Source organism: Asterias amurensis, chromosome 14 (genome assembly GCF_032118995.1).
Source record: "Asterias amurensis chromosome 14, ASM3211899v1".
Classification (NCBI taxonomy): domain Eukaryota; kingdom Metazoa; phylum Echinodermata; class Asteroidea; order Forcipulatida; family Asteriidae; genus Asterias; species Asterias amurensis.
In genome coordinates this window covers 16,237,981-16,258,923 of record NC_092661.1, presented here as the reverse complement: position 1 = coordinate 16,258,923, position 20,943 = coordinate 16,237,981, and the positions used below count along the sequence as shown (strand labels likewise).

Here is a 20,943-nt window from a genome sequence, read left to right as displayed (position 1 = left end):
AAAAACGGTTACAAACGCTTTTCAAAGACCAACTCGACCGATCCAAGGCAACTTGTTCCTTTAATGGTTGTATCAATTATTAACTATTTTTAATTCACCCCTAAAATCCCTGAGTGGAATATTTGTAACATTTTATAACAAATCAATTTTTAACTCCCACTATTTAACCGGCGCAGCTACCATGCAGCAATGATAGGATAGAACTGTTTTCAAAAACACTCCCACTGTACAATGCCATGCGTGAGGAGGGAGGTTAAGACGTCTATTATATAGCTGTGCGTAGCCTATGTCGATCGCGATATGTTTACATCTAAGTGACTTTTCATTACATAACCCTGTAAAAAAAACAAAAAAAAAAAACAATCTTGATTATGAGATATGACCAACCTCTTAGATTAAGTGAAATGGTTGGTCCATTCTAGGCTATCAAGGAATTTCACACCACATGTCCTTCCCATATCCAAGTCATGTCATTTGACTTTGGAGAAAATTACTACTAACTTATATGTGCCCAAATTCCCTTTCTCCAATCATTTTTTTTTTTTTTTTGGAGGGGGGGGGGTGAATATTTTCCTTTTAAAAGTTGTGAAGAATTATGGTGGGAGATACAACACAACCGAATAGGATTAAGATTTATTATCCGTATCATCCAGAAATATTTTCTTTATCCATGATTTTTTTAAAGATCGATATTTTGGGATGTCTGCCAAGTCTAGCTCTATGCTGTCAAGCCATGTTTTCAGAATTTCTCACTTTATCACATAGGCTCTGAGGATTTAAAGCACCATGAGTGTCTGGCTCCTAGACGTCTAGTATTGGGTATACTATTTTAATGGATATTCTCTCTGTCTAACTTATAAACAACAAAACCCATCGCGTAGCAGGCGCTTTGTTCGATGACGTTTCACTGGTACTCGGTAACATACACATACAAATCCTACGGAATGTTTTGTGACCAGTGGTCAATTGTTTTCTCGTTCCAGACAATCTCCATAGCAAGTAAACAGCGCTCGCGCAATGCATGCCATTCCTCAACGAGCAAAAACAGCTTCAGTGATTTTCTTCAATGTGCGACTTTGCGAGATAAAACATGGCTAATAAAACTGTCATTCTTTGATATAAACAATTCATAATTTGTTAATACCAATGTGGCTGATAATGCACGTCAAATGTTGCCAGGTAATATGACTTTCAATTTGTATAGCCTATTTTTGTCTTAACTTTCGTACAAATCAGAAAAAGCGAATGCAAAGAAGTTAATTTCGAATCGAATGTAATGTTTATTTTGTGCAGAAGTACATCGGTCTATCTTCATTAATAATTAATATTTCATGTTTGATAATGTGCAGTGACGATTTTGACTGAGAGTTGGCTATTTTTTAATAAAATTAATGATTTACTACCTTGCTTGCAGCTTTGATTTGAAGTTTAAATAATGATGATACACCAGTCCAAATCATGCAAATACAACGCATTTTTTCTTTGCCATCATCATGATCATGATCACATTCAAAATCAAAAAGTTGGAAAAGTTTCCGTATGGCGCCACCACTTTATAATTCGATGTGAAATAATATAGTACCAAATTAACCTCAATGAGATATCTCTTTTTGTAAAAAGGAGTGAAAAAGTGGTGGCTCCATACGGAAAGTTATCCAAAACGTTATTATTTTATATGTCAATACTCAATGTGGCATGACTTGTCACTGAACAGAAACAGTGACACTCTGTCACTCTGTAAATGTAAGTCATGGACTGGCAGACTGGTGGTGGCACTAACACTTTAGAGGAGTAAAAAGCTGACAACTGACATTGAGTTGACACTGACAGCATCTGTTTGTATTTTGTTTTAAAAAAAATATTTGATTTTGAAGTGGCTTGCAAATCTCACACTTTTTACTTGCGAACTTGCCATTATGTTGTCAGGACACCTCGTACCTTTGCCACTTCGTACCCTGGACACTGCGTACCTTTGCAAGGTATTTTGGAAAAGTTTCCGTATGGCGCCACCACTTTTTCATTCGAAATAAAATAATATAGTATCTAATTAACCTGATTGATATATCCCTTTTTGTAAAAATGAGTGAAAAAGTGGTGGCGCCATACGGAAAGTTATCCGGTATTTTGCCAGCATTTTTGGCTAAAACCAAACTGGGCGTTTTTTTTGTACAGTGTCAGTACTGTGGCTGTGCAAACAATTATTGTGAATTGTAATCAAACAAAAGTGAAGATACTACCTGGAATCTACACAAGCATCTCATGCATTTTCACTAGTTGCGATAATCATAACCATCCATCTTACCGACAGTCATAGACAAACAACTGAAGAGGCAATTTGGACAATTATTGTCAGACGATTCACTACATTTGCCCAATCTTTACCACTTTAAAATTAAAAAATCATGGCAGACATTCTGAGAACATGGATTTAAAGGCAATGGACACTATTGGTAATTACTCAAAATAATTATTATCATAAAATATTTGTTTAAACCCTTTCTTGATTACGATTAATGGGGAGGGGTTGATAGTATAAAACATTGTGAGAAACAGCTCCCTCTGAAGTGACGTAATTTTTGAGAAAGAAGTAATTTTCCACGAATTTGATTTTGAGACCTCTGATTTAGAATTTGAGGTCTCGAAGTCACCCATCTGAACTGAAAGCACACAACTTTGTGTGACCATGGTGCGACAATGGTGTTTTTTTCTTTCATTAATATCTCGCGACTTTGACGACCGATTGAGCTCAAGTTTTCACAGGTTTGTTATTTTATGCATATGTTGAGATACACCAACTGTGAAGACTCTCATGTAGTCTTTGACAATTACCAATAGGGTCCAGTGTCTTTAATCTTGTGTAATGAATCTTTTGTCATGGTTCCTGACCATTAAAAGTAAAAGTTTAACTTTTTTTGTTAGAGCAGGTGATACTCTTTGAAATACCATACACTAAAAAAACAAATCAATTTTTTAATGTTTGCGTCAAAAATCTTAGCATCTTTAACTTGTGGAGTAATAACTAAAAGTAGTTGCCCTGCCTTTAACGCGTGAAGGAAACAAACTTGCGCACTTAGTGGGTCCCAATGATTACGGGAGACTGATTATGACCAAAACTCAAGAATGAATTACAAAATATATCATCTTTCCTTTTACTCTATCAAGGTTCACTCCTAATCAAGACATCAGCTGAGAAACGTCAAAGGGACAACTCCAACCTGAGTGATGACTGCCGTTTACGATAATGACTCCTTCTTCGACTCGGACGGGGAGCAGGACAATCATAAAGTCAGCAGCCCATACTTAAAAGGAGCGTATGACCGCGGCAAGTCCCCTGTCGATGAAGACCCCGTCAGTAAGCATACACCAAGAATCAAATCCCTAACCCCTTCAACCTCTGGGAACTTCTCCGCAAAATCATCAGACTCAATCATGTCGAATAAGAAGTCGGTACGGTCTCGTCGTTACGACGACTCGCCGTCGCGTTCCCGATCTCGGTCAAGGTCCCCGTATAGGAGCCCGTACAGGTCGCCAGACTACTCGGACTCCTTCAACTCGGAAGACTCGGATCAAGACTCACGCAAGGGGTCACCCGTGAGGAAGGAGCCGAGCAGGAAGGGAAGAGTGAGGTCAGTGCAGAGAAGTAGCGGGGACACGACGACTAGGTTTAATAGCAGTACAAGTCACGATAGTAGATCAACAATCAGGAGCCATGGAGGAAGCTCAAACTATGGCGCCAAAAACAACCGGAATAAGAAAGGTGAGATTTGTTTGTGGGAATAGACTAAGTCAGCTTAGTTAAAAGGGTACGTTTGGTAATAACTCGTAATTTTACTAGAAGTAAGAGGTTTTGGTTTAAGAAGCCTACAGGAGCTTTCGATTGAATAAAGAATTATTTTGAAAATCTTTCTCATCGAAGTTATGTGGTTATGTAAAAACACATTTAGTTTTTACATCCCAAAATTTAGAATCTGAGAAGTGTTACTGTCAGTAACGTTTCTCTTTTGGGATTATTCTGCCTGAGTGAGCATAATATCTACTCCGATGTCTAAACAGAGGGACCAACTTTTGAAAAGAAATGTTTAAAGTCATTGGACCCTTTCGGTACAGAATAAAAAAAGTTCACAGATTTACAAATAACTTATAGGGTTTACAGAAGGTAATGGTTAAAGACATTTCTTGAAATATAGTTCCATGAAATGCTTTACTTTTTGAGAAAACATTAAAACAATATAAATTCTCAACAGCGAGAATTACAGACTTGGAGTTTTCTGTGCTACACAAATGTCTGTGCTTACAACTATGAAACTGGGTCACATAATAAAAACATTGTTGATCGTCCTTTTTTGGGGGGGGGGGCAGGCAGATGGGGGAGGGAAGAAGTTTTTTTTTTTTTTTAGTTTTGTTGACATGCCAAATATAAAATCAAGAATAAAGAAATCATCACAATCACTCTAAAACAGAGGGTTTGTGTGCTTTTGATGTATTCAATAGTTTTGTCAAACAGATTTAACTCCTGGATGACATTTTCTGTGAACTTTTTCAAACAACTAAGCAAAGTGTAGCCCAAGTAAATATTTGAAGAATTGTTCATGCTTTGCCAACATGAATAAAAACCTTCTTTAAATATCTTTTCAAACCTTTACATTGTGAAAAAGAAAAATCATCTGAAAAGTCTGGGCAGTAAATTAGTAAAAGTATAAAGAGATATCCAGACATGGGTAAAATAAAAAAACAAAAAAATGGGGTTGGGGGGGGGTGTTTGAACGGTCAGACAGGGACGATCAACAATTTTTTTTTTTTATGTGGTCTTAGTCCCTGATATGCAGGCCAGGGCCCAACATTTTAGGGCTGCTGTTTTAGCACAAAAATTGCATAGACTCGCAAAGCCAGACAAAAAAAATTGTGCATGTAAGAACAATGCTGTGTTACTATTGATGTTATTCCTACATGTAATTAGAGTTTGATATACATGGTGTATGCAATTTCAACGCTCACAAATGCTGTACACTCCTCTGCCTCACATCTCATGTCATTTTGATACAATGTCACTTTTCATTCATGAATGTTTAAGACAGGCAGTAAGAAAGTCCAGATACAAACATCTAGATGTGTTTTTCATTATGCCTCCATTTGCAAGTACTCTGTTTGTCATTGCTGCGCAAGTTTCTTTATTGGGTCTGACTTCCTCCTTTGGTTGGCTGTTGCCTTGGTGACGGAGCTGAATGAAGATGTATGTATCTGATGTTATGCAGGCAAGGTCGCATTGTATCGAATGTAATTCGTGTAATTAAGAGACCGGCATGAAGATAAGCGTGTGTGGACATCTGGTCTTCATCACGTACGTGTACGCACGAAAGGCGCCCAGAGCATCTAACAGTACTACTAATACTTGTAAGGCCAAAAAAATTAAGAACATGTTTAGCATCCCCGCCCGCTTCCTTTTTAGAGGCCGACCTTCTTTTTTTTTCCTGAATTTTTTTATATTCTATTTTTGTTATGAAAATAAAGAATTTATATAAATTTAACAATCTCAGCAAAAAAAAAACATATTTGAAAAATAGCCCAACTGTTTGTATTAAAAAATGTGGGGTGGCCATTTAAAACTAACAAGAAAATAAAAAAATAAAAGGCCCTCCTCCTTCCTTTTTTTCAAAAAAATGAGGATGCTATTTACAAACATGTTTTTAATGTTTGTTATTTGGCCTTAATCGGCTGTGCTACATGTAGTTACATTTTTATTGATTTGTTATTCATTGATTTCCAACATGGGCTTGGTATTTTTCTGGTGACGCATGTAATAAAGGGGAGAATGATTGGTTAGAATTTTGGGTGGCACCCATCTTAATATTAAAATAATAATAATATCAAAGTCTTATATAGCGCATGTATCTACCAAACAAGGTACATGTACTCAAGGCCCGGAGTATACAAACTTTCAGAAAGATAGGTTATTGCAGTGATGAATTCTGAGACCCAATTATTTAGCACCTTAAGGGTTTACAAGGTGCTATGCAGCAGCCACAGCCAGGAACACTGGGGCGAACCCCTTCTATTTTCGATAAGTGCACTGGGGTGGATTTCACAAAGAGTTGGGACCAGTCCTAACTTAGGACTAGTCCTAGGAGATATACAAATTACATGGATAGTCCTAAGTTAGGACGAGTAACTGGTCCTAACTCGAGATAAGACTAGTCCTAACTCTTTGTGAAATCCACCCCTGGGTTCTTTTACATGCGTTACACAACACATGGGACCAACGGCTTTGCATGTACGTCCCATCCGAAGGATGAAGCAATGGTTTGAAAAGTGTCCTGCTTAAAGGACACAAGTGTCATGGCTAGGGATTCGAACCCACACTCTGCTGATCAGAAACACCAGAGTTTGAATTCGGTGCTCTTAACCGTTCGGCCACGACACTTCTTGATTACCAAACGGAGGCTGGTAGAAAAAAAAAAAGCCTGGTCCCCTGACCCTTGATTGCTGTTGTGCTACTTGGATGCACACAGAGGTAAATGGCAAGGGTTGTATTTCCAGCTTTGTGTTGTTTTTGTGAAAGTGCCTAATGGCCCTTTTTTAAACTATGGCTTTTGCTCTGTCTGACTATTTGAAGCCCCGTTAGGAATTTGCTCATAATGACAGATTTTAAATCTTTTAAAATTTAGTCCGGTCAGTTTGCATTGTGAATTATTACTTGACAATTTATGAAAAACACTTTTTAAAAAAACCAGAAGACAATTAAAAGTTATTGCTGTTTATATTTTTATATTTTATTTTTTTATTTGTGGATTTAATTTTTTTTGAAGGATTTAATGAAGTCAACGTCAACATTAAGTAAAATAGTTTCTGTAAAGAGCTATGAATGGTTTTAAAATGGGCCTGTAAGTGTAACATTTTTAATTTTTGAACAGTTTGTACTTAATGTACCCGAGAATGCAATATGGTTATGGTCTTCAATCCATTTAGATTTTGTGGCAAAAGTGAAGAGATTGTACGTCAGGACTTGCCCAATGTAAATTGTTAAAAATATAAATTGTGAATGATATCCGCACCTTTCTTTAAATCAATCTATTTCATCTTGGTTAATTTCTGCATTTATTGTGCAGAACACTAGTATTAATAACATTCCGCTATCTTGATTAGCTTTCCAGAAAACCCCGATCAAGAAACCCGCTGCCGCCAACAACACCAAACGCTCCAACAGCATAGCGAGCAGCCAGGCCTCACCCCGCAACACCGAGGTGCAAAAACGCATGCTCTCCGCCAAGGGACACACCATCAGCCGGCTCCGCAACGAGTTCAACCAGCTGCAGCAGGAGCACGATGAGACGATGCGGGAGAACAAACTCCTGAAGCAGCTCCAGCGCCGACAAGAGAGGGCGCTGTCCAAGTACGATGCCGAGGAGAGCGAGCTGCCGCAGATGCTAAAGAAGCACAGCGCAGAGCTGGATAGCATGCGTCGTAGAATACGCAAGTATCAGGTAAATTGTAGCAAGATTTAGGGGCACTGCTGTCGATTTCACAAAACTCTTCCTAACTTAAGAGTCTTAGGACGAGTCCCAACCCTGCACTGTAGCATGCAGACCTTAAGATTAATCCTTAGTTAGGACGAGTTACTCGTCCTTTAATACTCAAGTAAAACTCAAGATAAGACGAGTCTTAACTCTTTGTGAAATTGACGGCTGGACACCTTTAGTTATTGTCACAGACCAGTTTTCTCTTAGACCAGTGTTTTCATTCGGTGTAAACCAAAATAAGCATACACTTACAAATCTGTGCAAACTTGGACTCAATCTGTGTAGAAGACTTTGCAAGTGAATAATTAAAGAAAACATATCCTCGTTACTAAGTAAGTTTTATACTAGCAGTTATTTTTAGTAATTACCAATAGTGTCTAGTGCCTGTAACACATGCTTCAGCATGGCCTAGGTGTAGCCTGAAGTTTTGTGTTGACTTCTAATGCAATTTTTTTTAATAGGGCTGCCAAACAATAAGCAAAATTTGGTTCATACATGCCTTAACACATGAGAACTAAACTAATGGACAAATTTCTGTCATAAACAGGAGCGCGACAAAGACCGAGATCGCCGTATAAAGGACAAGGACGAGCAGCTCAATCAGACCCAAGACGAGCTGAAACGCATCAAGGGTGTTGCCGAAGACAAGGGTCTACTGGAGAGGCACGAGCTCCAGCGCCGAGTCGAGCGTATGGAGGAGAAAGTCGAGAAACGAGACAAGACGGTGAGGGATCTGGAACGCTACGTGGCTAATATGAAGAAGAACCAACGACATGAGCTCCACGAGAGACAGACCAAGGAACAAGAGCTGATGGGTCAGATCGAGAGATTGGAGATGGAGAATGAACGGTATCAGCTACAACTCAGAGTGAGTGTTAAAAACATGTAGTGTGTATTTGAGTCCCAGTTTAGAAACTTGCATCTTTGAGCAAGACACTTAGTTACTATTGTTTCTCTCCAACCCAGGGGTAAATGGGTACCTGTCAGGGCAGAGATGGTTCTTTTGATTGATTTAGCTTAGTAGCGTATATTTGTTGCCTGGCTGTATATACTCCCCAGGGAGCTGAGATGGTTTTAAGGAATGAATTAAATGGCCCAGTGACCATAATGTTTGAAGCGCTTTGACATGTCCTTCGGGTTTGTACAGCGCTATAATAAAAACCGATTATTATAAGTTTTATATACTAATGTTTGTTTTCTAATGGTCCCATAATTTTCACAAAATTATTTGGGGTTAAACAAACACAAATTTACTGGAGCGGGATTTGAATTAATGTTCTCCGTATTATCGTGCTGGTGCTTTTTTAACCAACTGAGCTATCCAGCCCTACAAGTATGTTGGTGTTCTCTCTATTATGCCAAAATCTGTTGTCGGGGGTGCCATTCAGAAGCCATTAACTGTCGTGTAGCCAGGGATCATGCCCAAGTTTACGATACAACCTGGAAAGCATCAGCCAAGGGATCTACTCTATTTAGATTCAATTTGTCATTGTTCAACCCTAAATCATTTAAAATTTACTCAGTTTCCCTGGTGTTTTTTTTTTTGAAAAACGTATCTGCTTGTTTTTTTCATGTACATGTGTATTGTTGATTACAAAAAACATGAGCACTGTCTGCTAATGTTAAGCCAGCTCTACCCATCTAGTACATTACTCTTAAAATTTGATTTGTTTACTTCTCGTTGCCAGGAAAAAGAAAAAGAGCTTGAAGTTCGAAACATTTACAGCAATCGTCTCATCAAACCGCCTACAAAACTGAAACAGGGCGTGTCCCCGACCAACTTCAAGCCTCTCATGGTGAGCAAGGCGACCTCCACAGCCGAGCAGCCCAAGGTGCCACGCCCACCCCCTGAGAAGCAGCAACGGGCGCTCTCTGCGGAGGAGGCGAAACGTCGAGAGGAGAAGGCGTCCAGGGTGAAATCCCCGAAGGACGCAGGGAAGGAAGTAAAAACGGAAGACGAGAAGAAGGAACATGGCACGGATCTTAAACAGAAGGACGAGGAGCTCTCAGAGCATGAGAAGATACTCCGGGATCTCGACAAGGGATTCGAGAGGAAGAAAGAGACAAACGACAATGCGGAGGCGGAGCGGAGGAGGATGGAAGAGCGACGGGAACGGCAGGAGAGAGAGGAGAGGGAACGGAGGAAGAAGGAGGAGGAAGAGAATGAATTTGAGGCGATGCGAAGGCGTGAAGAAGCGGAGAGACAAAGGAGAAGAGACGAGGATGAAGCTGCAAAGAGGAAACAAGAAGAGGAGGCAAAGGTTTGTGGTCTTTTGCTCCAACCACCCCCCCACCTACCTAAAAAATAATCTAAACTTCTCATCATAAAATACTTCAGACGAATTTCTTGGATAGATCTTACAAAGTGCTCAGATTTGTCTGATGATAAGTAATATTAATTTTACAAATTGTTACGGAACTATTTGGCGTGTCGCTGCTGAACGGATAAGCGCACTGGACTCAAACTCTGGGCCAATTTCATGGCCCTGCTTACTGTAAGCAAAGAGTTTGCGCTTACTTACAAAAGCAGGGAAATCGAGTGTATTTCACGGGTTAGCAGGGAATTTTTGCTTCTGCGTTGCATAGTCTACGGTACCAGGCATTCTTCGCTGACACAGCTAGCGTAGTAATTGGCACTTGAACATTTGAACGGGCGATAAGCAGAGTCATGAAATAGGGCCCTGGTTTTTCAAACTACTTCAGTAGGCGTATGTACAAGTGTTTGTTTGATTGACCTTGATCTCAAATAAAAATCGCTCAATATCTTATCCAAATTCTTTCCTTTTACCAACAGCCAACAGTGTACAAAAGACCCAGTTTCTTTGGCGCTAAACCAGAAAGCTCTGGATACAAACCGAGCTTCGTAAACTCAACCCCGGCAGCGAAATCCAAGCTCACATTCCCAAAACCCGCTCATGAAAACTCAGATAGTTACAAACCCAGTTTCTTATCGCCCACCACCGAGCAAGAGAGCTCAAGGCAACAAAACAAAAATCTTGAAAACACAACTCAAAATGTTGAACCCGAGTCTAGTCCATCAGACCCGACTCCAAAAACTTTCAGTGACGAAGATGACTTCTATGGGACGCAACCTCAAGTTATGACTAATCGTCCGTCGTGGCTCAAGGGCAATTCCGAGGCCACTGAAGTGGTAAAGATTTGATGTATTCCTTTGGTGTGCTGTAACCCGTGTTGGTCTTGCAGTGGCTGGGTGCACAAAAGAGTGTTTGGATTGTCCGATTGGAAAAGAAGAAAGAAACTTTTTTAGGGGACTTGCACACCGGACTCAAACTCTGGTGTTTCTGATAGAGTGTGGGTCCGAAAGTCGTTACACTTGTGTCCTTAAGCAAGACACTAAAAAAAAATTGTTTTGTCCTTAGGATGAGGCGTAAAGCGTTGGTCCCCTGCGTTGTGTAATGCACGTAAAAGATCCCTTGTAACACTTAGAGAAGAGAAGGGGTTCCCCCTGATGTTCCTAGCAGTGGCTGCTGAGTAGGTCGTAGCACCTTGTTATCCCTTATATTTACATAATTGGGTTTCAGAATTCATAACCTCAATGACCTATCTTTCTGAAAAAATGCATATACTAAGCATCCTGAGTACTGTGCGCTATAAGACTTAGGTATTCTTGGGGAATGAGTAACTTTGCTCTCTGGGTTTTTTTTTGGTTTTTTTTTTTTGGGGGGGGGGTCCATTTTAGCTCCTTTGTTTTCTTCAATAATGTAATTGTAGGGTATTAAGATAAGAAACATTCCAACCATCAAAAGGGATGCCAATCATTCTCCCTCGATAGTTTCTGGGACTAAAATTAGAAAAAAGGAATGTCTCAAATGTTGTGGTTACTGTCTGCTTTGGTTAAACATCCTAACCCTACGTTTTGGCTCCTTACATGTCAGAGTTTGCACACAAATAAAAACCTTGCCCCTTGTTCCTCTCCTTTAAACTTCAAAGCACCCTCCTCCCCTCCCCCCCTCCCCTTGCACCCCACACAGAATAACAACATACCTTGAACTGTTTTGTGATGCTGTACAAATGTTTGACTAATCCATTCTGCTGCTGTATACCACTGCACTATATTGCTCAGTAAATTTGAGCACAAATTATAGTTGTTATAAATTTTGTTTATTTTTTCCCCACTTCTGTTTCCCTCAGGAAAAAGAACGGAAGAAAAACGAAGAAGGTAATATATGTTTCTTTTATTTCTACAAATTTCTGCTGGTGAAATGATTTAAAGGGGGCTGCATGGTCGAGTTCCGTTTTGTGATACTCCAATCAAATATAGGGTAAATTTGCAAAATTGTTGTGTAAGATTTTTTTTCCCCCAACTTATACGAGGACTCTACCTATTGCAAAATGAGTGAATCACAAAACTTTATTTGACTTTGGAGCCCCTCCTTAAAGGCAGTGGACACTATTGGTAATTACTTAAAATAATTATTGGCATAAAACCTTTCTTGGGGAGAGGTTGATGGTATAAAACATTGTGAGAAACGGCTCCCTCTGAAGTGCCATAGTTTTCGAGAAAGAAGTACATGTAGTTTTCCACGAATTTGATTTAGAGACCTCAAGTTTAGAACTTGAGGTCTCGAAATCAACCATCTAAACGCACACAACTTCGTGTTATTATCTCGCAAGTTCGATGACCGATTGAGCTCAAATTTCACAGGTTTGTTATTTTATGCATATGTTGAGATACACCAACTGTGATGGCTAGTCTTTGACAATTACCAAAAGTGTCCACTGTCTTTAATTAAAAATGCACATTTTCATCAATAGTCTAGAGCTTGGGCTTAGTAACACTTGTAGTGCACTGAATAGAACCTCATACTCGTGCAAATTCCAAACTGCCTCAAATTCTCTCCTCTAGACCTTTATCACGGTGTGGCCATCTTGACTTTACTCCATTCCAACTCATTGTAACCAAACTGAGGCTGGACGAAATAATAGCCTGGTGCCATTTTTGCGCAATGAATATTAGCATTCATTACTGTTATGGAAACAGGGAACTTGACCAAGATGGTGATGGCATGATGAAGGTCTATGCTTGGAGCTTAATGGTGCAGTTACCCATGCTGCACTTTCCTGTCATTGTATGGTGATCAGTGCCACAGATTGCCACTGCAGAAATTGACCAAGGTTGGGAAACCTTTTCTTTCCCAACAGTAGCCTAAATTCCATTGCAATGGGAGACTTTTTAGACGCTGGCAGAGCAAACAGCGGTCCTTTTTTGCAGCTCTGAGCATGCGCACAAATGCTCAGTATTAATAATAATAATATTAAGACTTGTAATGCACACGTATCCACCCTGCTGGGTGTTCAAGGCGCAGTAAAAACCAACATCAAACAAAACAAAAACAAACCAAAGAAAAACAGACGCAACAAAAACTAGTCCTCGAAAACCTGTGACATAAGATAAGTTTTGAGAAGAGATTTGAATATTGTGGTACAAAGACAAGTTCTAAGATTAACTGGTATAGCACGCGTAGGTCTGAGCACTTCTGGCGAGAACTGTTAAAAAAGGACTGTCCAAAAGTCTCCGATTGAGCACAGACTGGTGGCTTTCCCAGTTTACCATACCATGGGGCGATAGGTCTTTTTCCCATGCTGGACCCACACTCTGGAATGACTTGCCTCTACAAATCCGCAATATTTCTATTATCAATACTTTCAAGGTTAAGTTGAAAACCACTTTGTTTAATCTCGCCTATATGTAACTGGTATATTTGTCTTATTTTCCTTGCTGTGTGTGGTTCCCCCTCCTGTGCGCCTTGAGCACCTCATTTTGGTGGATTTTGGCGCCCTATAAATATTCTTTATTATTATTATTATTATTATTACCAGTCTCACTGAAGCACTGTGGGCACTGGCTCTACTCTCTTCATCAACCTAAATAAATGTGTGTGCCTCAAAATACACTGGCCTCGGGCTAGTAGTCCAGTGTAAATCTAAGCTCTACTTTCATTAGTTACCTTGACTCTTATTAGCTAACATGATCTAATCCTTCCTCCTCCAACCATCCCCGACCGACATCTTCACAGAGCGAGCCCGCAAACTTGACTACTCTTCAGACGAGGATGACGACAAAGTCCCCTTCTTCGGGGACAAAAAACCTGCGGCTGCCTCGAAACCGGCGAGCTCCAGCCCCGCTTTTGCCGTGAACAGCGTGAGAGATCTCCACAAGTATACCCGAGGGGACGGTAGCAATTCAGGCAAGGACGAGGCTGGGCGGAACCAGGGAACGGATTCCAGCGGTGCGGGTAATTTTGACTGGAGTGCTTTCTCCTAATTTTTCTCCTTATTCCTCCTTCCTTGTCTCTACTTAAAAATAGGGCTTTGAATCTCAGGCCAAAGGCGAGTGATTTAAGTGTCGGGCCGGCAGAAACATGACCAGACAAGTCCAGCTGTCTTGTGTTTTTCAGTAAGCCATTTGCGTGTTAGATTTGAATATTGTCTGGTACAATGATGTGCTTGATCCCAAGTTACCACCTAAATTTGAATTCCTTAGACTATTGAGACAGTTGCTATGTCACATGATTAGGGGCAAGCTTTTGCGTAGTTACGTAAGAGACGGTGAACACCAATACACAACGATACCAGGGTTTGCTCATATTATGGAGGTTGTTATGCAAAGGCTTGCCCCGAACCATTTGACAAAGCAACTGTCTCTGTATTCTGAGGAATTCAAATGTAAACGGTACATTGCGACAATAGTCAGTTGATTATTGAAGGTCAAGCTGGGGTTATAGTTTTATCATTGCTCGTATTATTCTGTGTCATCATCAAGCTCAAATCATGCTTGCCCTGCACAAAATAAGCATTAGATTAGAGATCACATAGTATTACTATTGACCAAAATACGTTGTTGTGCATTTATGTCTTGAAGCTTGTTGCCCATCAAAAAATGTATGTACTATAAACTCAAAGTATAACAATTATTATTTGTTGAAGTTAATAATTGAATTGAATTGAATTGACTATGTTCTTTATTCAGAGATGCCAACTTCTCCTCGATTCTGCTGAGAGTTCCCTGAAAATAAACCAATCTTTCCATGTTCTGATGAATAAATTTGTAAAACTCTCTGATTATGGAAACTTTGTCCCCATTATGTTGAATTCAATTTTAAATATCTCCCTTATTGCTGTAGGAATCTCCCTGGTTGCAAGATGGAAATGTGTAGCTCTGTTTATGTAGGGGTATGAAGTGCCCCCTCTATTTTCATGTGCCTATAATGCAACTTTCTTAATTTACATATTATTACATGAGGCTGTAGGACGTGGACACAGGAGATCGGCGTGACAGACTCTTGCTGTCTCTGCGGTTGATTGATTGATTGATTGATACTACCGCATTTTCATTTTGTGTGTGTATTTTTTGACTTATTCTTTTCCATCTCCTTTTCAGCATGGAGGGAGCACACATACAATTTGTAATTAACTCCTCTTTGTAACTGAAACCTCTTCTCTAGTGTCGAGGGTAATAAGTTCTTTGAAATATATTAGTATCCTTTTGTTACTGATTGTTTGTATTGTATTTGTATGATGTTCTTTATCAAGGCCATTTTAACTTCCCCAGTGAGTGATAATACAATAGATCGATCCATTAGGCTCCGCCCACGGCCATGTGTGAGCAAGAACACGTGCGCCTCTCCAATGCTTTTCTGCACGACTCTGCCACATGCGCCAAGCATACGCGCACACATTTTGGACCTTAATTTGTCAGACTTTTTGTTGTGCAATGGGTTGTGATTGGTCAGTACGTAATGGGGCGGGGCTTAATGGATCGGTCTCTTGTAATCTGTCTATCTATTTATCTATCTATCTAGAGGTTACTCAAAGGTACTTGGTACTTCCTACTCCTAAATACACCTTGAGGAAATTTAACCAAGTTGGAAATGATATTAATTCAATAACATGCATCCTTACATTTTTATTTTTGTTTTAGATCGTTTTGTCAGCAATGGTTCAGCCAGCCGCGACCTGCAAAATCCCAGTCCCCATCACTGAATTTCGCCAGCGCACCCCCGATTCATAACACAGTGCATATAATACGTGTACAGTGTATGTACACACACATACCTACTGTACATACACATTACCATCTGTATGGTACACGTACGGTACATGAGAACTTGAACCACGTGTGCGAGGTTGAAAGTAGAAAGACACGACCGTACTCACGACTTCGCTATACTGTTCTCGCTGTACAATGTACTTTACATACAATGTACTGTATACATGTACATTATTCGTGTATGCATAGCGTGCAGACTGCCGAATCGTGCCGCGCCGGGGCACACTACGCCAACAGCCTTGAGTCAAGGCTATGATTCTCATGTTATTGTAAATGCTTCCTCCCCCCTCATACCACAGGATCTTATCACTTCTTATTGAAGAATGAAATTGTTAATAAATTATTGTCTTAGGCCTAGTGTTTTTTATTGGTATCTTTATTTGTGACTTGTAGTTTTAAATCAACATTGTATTATCAGATATTTGCAGTTTATTTCATATTTTTATACAACACTTGTCTAAATTTCTTCTTTTTCTTTTGATCGGAACAGACAAACAGAAAGAGGAAGATCGACTCGCCGAGGAGCGTCGCAAGAAAGATCTATTACTGGCCAGGATGAAGGACATCGATGAGGGTGCCAAGCCCGACTCTGGCAGGAGTCGCAAGAACTACAACTTCACTCGGCCGGTCGAGAACCTCCACAACGGGATGCCATCCCATCCGGATGGCGCCCTGGCTAATGGGAACCAGGGAAAGAAAGCCAATAACGCGACGACCTTCGGAGGGTACGCGCCGACGTTCACAGCGCCGAAGGCACAGCCCAAACCCCCGAAGAAGTCGTTCTTTGACGATGACGACGATGATAGCGGGGATCTCTTTTCAAAACCAAAGCCAGCTGGGACCAAAAACGACACCAACAAAAAGGCGGACCTCATGGCGGATCTTTTTGGGAACAACGCAGACGAGGAAAAAGCTGCCAAATCCTCATTCAACGACGACAAGAACATGTTTACGTCGTCCACCAAAGCCAAACCGGTCTCTTATCCGTGGGAGAAGAAGGTTGACACTGGCCGAGGTTCGAATCCTACCGGTGGTCTATTTGCAAGCAGTCCAACAAACAGAGCTGCCGGCAACTCAAAAGCTCCTGGCAACATGTCACACGACAGCTTAGATGATATCGACGACATTGAAGAAGTCATCCTGTGAAAAGATTCCTGTCTCATTTTTACACTGTAACTAAAAAAAAAAACCTTGTGTATTATACATGTATAGATATATATTATTTATGAATATATTATATCCGCAGCGTACTGTTTGTAAATGGCGGGGCTGGGATCAACTAAAATCACTGATCAAAATTTTGTGGTATTTCTTGTACTGTATAAAATGATCATGGTGAACACATTTTGTTATACTAAGTAGCTTTACATTTATTGGCAGTTCTTTGTATGTACAGAGAGAATAATTTGATATGCCAACTACCAGAATTGTGAACTTAACCCTCCAAAACTCGGAAACATTTTCCAGCAAGTTGACTTACTACCTGAAACCATTTATCTGCGAGGGGGTTGTCAGGCACAGATCCAGGCGTGGGCCCAGTGGGTGTGGATCCCCTCTTCGATCTAGACGTCTTGACACAAAACAATACAAAAATTGTATTCCTAATTTTTTCTTGTGTGAACTTTAAGCTCGTGCCATCACAAAATAGTATCCATAATCTCGCTACAGATGCCAGCTTGCGACATAATTATTTATGAAGACCCCAGTTATTATTTTTTTGGGGGGGGGGTGGGGCTGGGTCCAGGAAGGGGGGGGGGATGAATTTTGCCTCACTGTTGTATCAGGCCTGCATTCAAAACCACAGTGGATGATTTTGAACGGAAGGGTAGAAAGTAGGAGGGTTTATTCAGTGACAGGCACTTTATTTTTGTTGTGCATTGTACAGGGCCCAATTTCATAGAGCTGCTTAAGCACAAAATTTTGCTTAAGCAAAAAAATACTTGTTTAGTAAAATCAGATTACCGGCCAAGACTCCACTCAATTGTAATGCTAAGTAAACAACAGCTTAATACCAGTCACAAGCAATGTATATGGCATGAAATTCGGGCTAGTAACATGTGTAAAATAAGCGAGCTATTTTCGTGCTTAAGCAATTTTTTTGCTTAAGCAGCTCTATGAAATTGGCCCCTGCTAAATCTGTTTACCATATACATGTACCCCATGTATTTCAATACAATGTGGAAGAGCTGGTGTTTCGAGGAAACATTTTGGTCTCATAAACTGAATAGATTGCATTTTAAAAATATTTTTGATGACTTAAACTTCTTGACACCAAATGAATAATGCGTGACTATTCCAGCTGTTCGAGTGAATGAACTGTAAGACTTTAATCATGGACCAAACATTTTTCTTTTTCCTCAAGATATTGCTGTCAGTTTCTGCAGCGCTGAGTTAATTCTGGGCGTTCAAAAAGGGACAATTCTTCCTATATTTCAATCATGAGAAATCAAATTAATTGTTTTTATAATAACAGCGTCTTTAACATTGTTTTTATAAATACCCCAGACAGTTTCTCTACTCCTACTGGTGGAGAGCGCGTCACGTGGGGATACGCAGAACGCAATTCATAGCTATAGTAACGCGTAAATCTAAGCGCGCGTACACACTACCCACGTGCATCGAACAGATTCTTCACAAAGTTTTGGAAAAAAATATTTCAAACCTCAAATTTTCAATTATTAAAGTGTCAATAACTGTATTTTTAAACGTTTTTTAACAAAAGGGAATATATGAATGGGAATAAAAGAGTAGTGACTCGTTCTTAAACGTCCATTTAAAACCTTGCAGGGTCATTGCTATGCGATAAAGGCCTGCGCCTTCGGCACGGGCCTTTATCACACGGCCGCCAACCCTGCCGACTTTAAACGGCCGTTGAAGAACTCGTCGCTACCCCTTTATTCCCTTATTAAAGACAGAGTAAGGTTGGTCATTACCAAGACGAAAGCAAAAGGTCATTCTATAATATATGGACGAGATTGTTCATATTACTAGCTGAATTCAGATTTTTTATGTCGGCCTGGTGAAGAAAATCAGACAATAATTGTTTCCACAAATAAAGAAATCCTGCTTATTGGTCAACTTCTCTAGTGCTTTGGATACTGTTTCCAAAAGCTCCTGGAAATCTATAACCCCAGGGGTTACCAAACGGTACAAATTGCATCATTTCAACATACCTTTAAATTTGTATGCAAGTTTCAGACTTTTTCCTAGTAATGACTATCACCCCTGATGATAGCACTCCCTAAAGAAATATTTATTCGTCTGAAATACTGTTTAAGTAGAGAAAATAGCACCAACGTTGTTATTGCTAATTTCTGTTACTGCAATTGAAATAAGAAAGATAATGAACTTACATAAAATTCCTGAATGGAAGTTTCCCCTGTCTAAATCTGAGCACTGACTTTCATAACTGTCTGAGAATTTGAGAATCTCACAGGCTTTTTTTTAAGGCATATTTAGTGGAAACTTCTCTCAAAAAAACCAATCAATCAAAGATAAACCTGTGGACTTGTTAGATCAAAACTAATTGTTTTTACTCGTTTCTGAAAAACATGTTTCAAGGGAAAGTTTACTTCTACAGGTTTGTCAATTGTATTTGGTGGATAACATAAAGTGCTTTCACTAGCAGCAACTGTTTTGTTAGCAAAACCAGATCTGTGATGTTCCTTTAAGTTATGCTGATCACCAATTTGTGATTAAAAAAGAAACACTGTTTCACTATCATTGTACATGATATTAAAAAGTGATGTTAAATTTGAACAGTTTGCGTAGGGTTGTTGGAAGTCTCCATTACATGTGTTAAGTTTGAGTTTTAAAATGTGCTGCCTTTTTAAAAGAACATTCCACAGAACTATCTGTTTGTTTGTTTGTTTGTTTGTTTGTTTAGATGATCTTCCCATGAAGGGAACTCGGCAAACTCCCACCCACAAGGGGATATAAACACCAAGCTGGCAACAGCCAATCTCTCTCATACAAACATTGGTTTAACGTCTATGATTATGAATTGCACCAATCAAGAAATTGTGATTCAGTAACTAGACGACAATATTTATCATTACTTTCTTTTTGTGTGTTACTGCAATTCCACCGTCGTCACTTTCAAGTTATTTTTCGGGAGGTGAACTCTTATTGTCAATAAAAACAAAAATTTAGGTAGATGGCTTTTTTGTTGTTGGTACAAAATGGATATGTGTGGTGTGGAATTTGAGTGCAATGTAAAAGCCTGTTTTATGTATAGTCTACTGCGTGATGATAATCATTGAAAGTTGATGATCTCCAGAGTCTTCATCAACTAGTCACTGTTTTTTTTTCCATTTTGAATCTGGTCATGTGAAACAAACATTATGGCCGGTAAAAGTTATGAGTTACATGCCCAGCGTTCTTGTGGATTTCCACCAGAATTTGTACCCTGATCATATTTTGTCATTGTTTAATTTATTTGAGTCTCAATAAGCTAAAAGAAAGGAAACATTAAGATTAGTTTTCGAGCAGTAAAATGTTCTGGAAGATATTCACAGAATTACATGACCATTTACTCGGGGGGTTCTGTCAAATGATACAGCTCCAGTACACAAAAATTTCTTCACATCTTGCTCTCGACAACTTTATTTTTTGACCTGTCGTTTCAGCCGTCCATCTAACTTGTCATGCTTGTGATGCATGTTCATGTATCAAACATTGTTCTGTGTAAGTGTATTCTTGAGTTGTCTTTCAGTTCATGTGTCACTCTTTGATTAAAGGCGCTGGACACTATTGGTAATTGTCAAAGACCAGTCTTCTCACTTGGTGTGTCTCAACATATGCATAAAATAACAAACCTGTGAAAATTTGATCTCAACCGGTCGTCGAAGTTGCACGATAATGAAAGAAAAAACACCCTTATTATAACACGAAGTTGTGTGCGTTTAGATGGTTGATTTCGAAACCTCAAATTCTAAATCCGAGGTCTCGAAAATCAAATTCGTGGAAAATTACTTCTTTCTCGAAAATTACATTACTTCAGAGGGAGCTGTTTCTCACAATGTTTTATGCCATCAACAGCTCCCCATTTAATACTCGTTAACAAATACGGTTTCATGTTAATATTTATTTTGAGTAATTACCAATAGTGTCCACTGCCTTTAGGGGATGCATTCTTTTATATCAAATACCAAGCAACAATTCACAAGGGAAACTGACTGTGTTTCAGTGGTAACTTGCGACTACATAAAACAAGCCATTGTACCAGACATTATTCAAATCTAACTGGTAAAGGGTTTATTTTCGTATCATTTGGTCAAGAGTAACGAGCAAAATTGCTTGTCAGACATCAGTTAGGATGTAGTAATGTTTTACATATTTGCCTCAAATGCTTCTCTG

The 20,943-nt window shown here is 39.5% G+C and overlaps 1 protein-coding gene across 2 annotated transcripts; it reads left to right on the top strand.

Moving 5' to 3' along the window:
* Nucleotides 1-998: 998 nt before the first annotated feature.
* On the top strand, nucleotides 999-20,789 carry LOC139946845 (uncharacterized). Of its 2 annotated transcripts, none has more exons than XM_071944582.1 (8): nucleotides 999-1,179; nucleotides 3,163-3,757; nucleotides 7,141-7,478; nucleotides 8,062-8,382; nucleotides 9,203-9,775; nucleotides 11,667-11,694; nucleotides 13,553-13,765; nucleotides 16,076-20,789. In XM_071944582.1, the coding sequence occupies exons 2-8, from the start codon at nucleotides 3,223-3,225 to the stop codon at nucleotides 16,729-16,731; spliced, it is 2,664 nt and encodes an 887-aa protein (XP_071800683.1). In that variant the 5' UTR covers nucleotides 999-1,179; nucleotides 3,163-3,222; the 3' UTR covers nucleotides 16,732-20,789. The 2 variants fall into 2 exon arrangements, with proteins under 2 accessions (XP_071800683.1, XP_071800682.1); XM_071944581.1 differs by having other exon boundaries at nucleotides 13,553-13,771.
* Nucleotides 20,790-20,943: the final 154 nt, after the last annotated feature.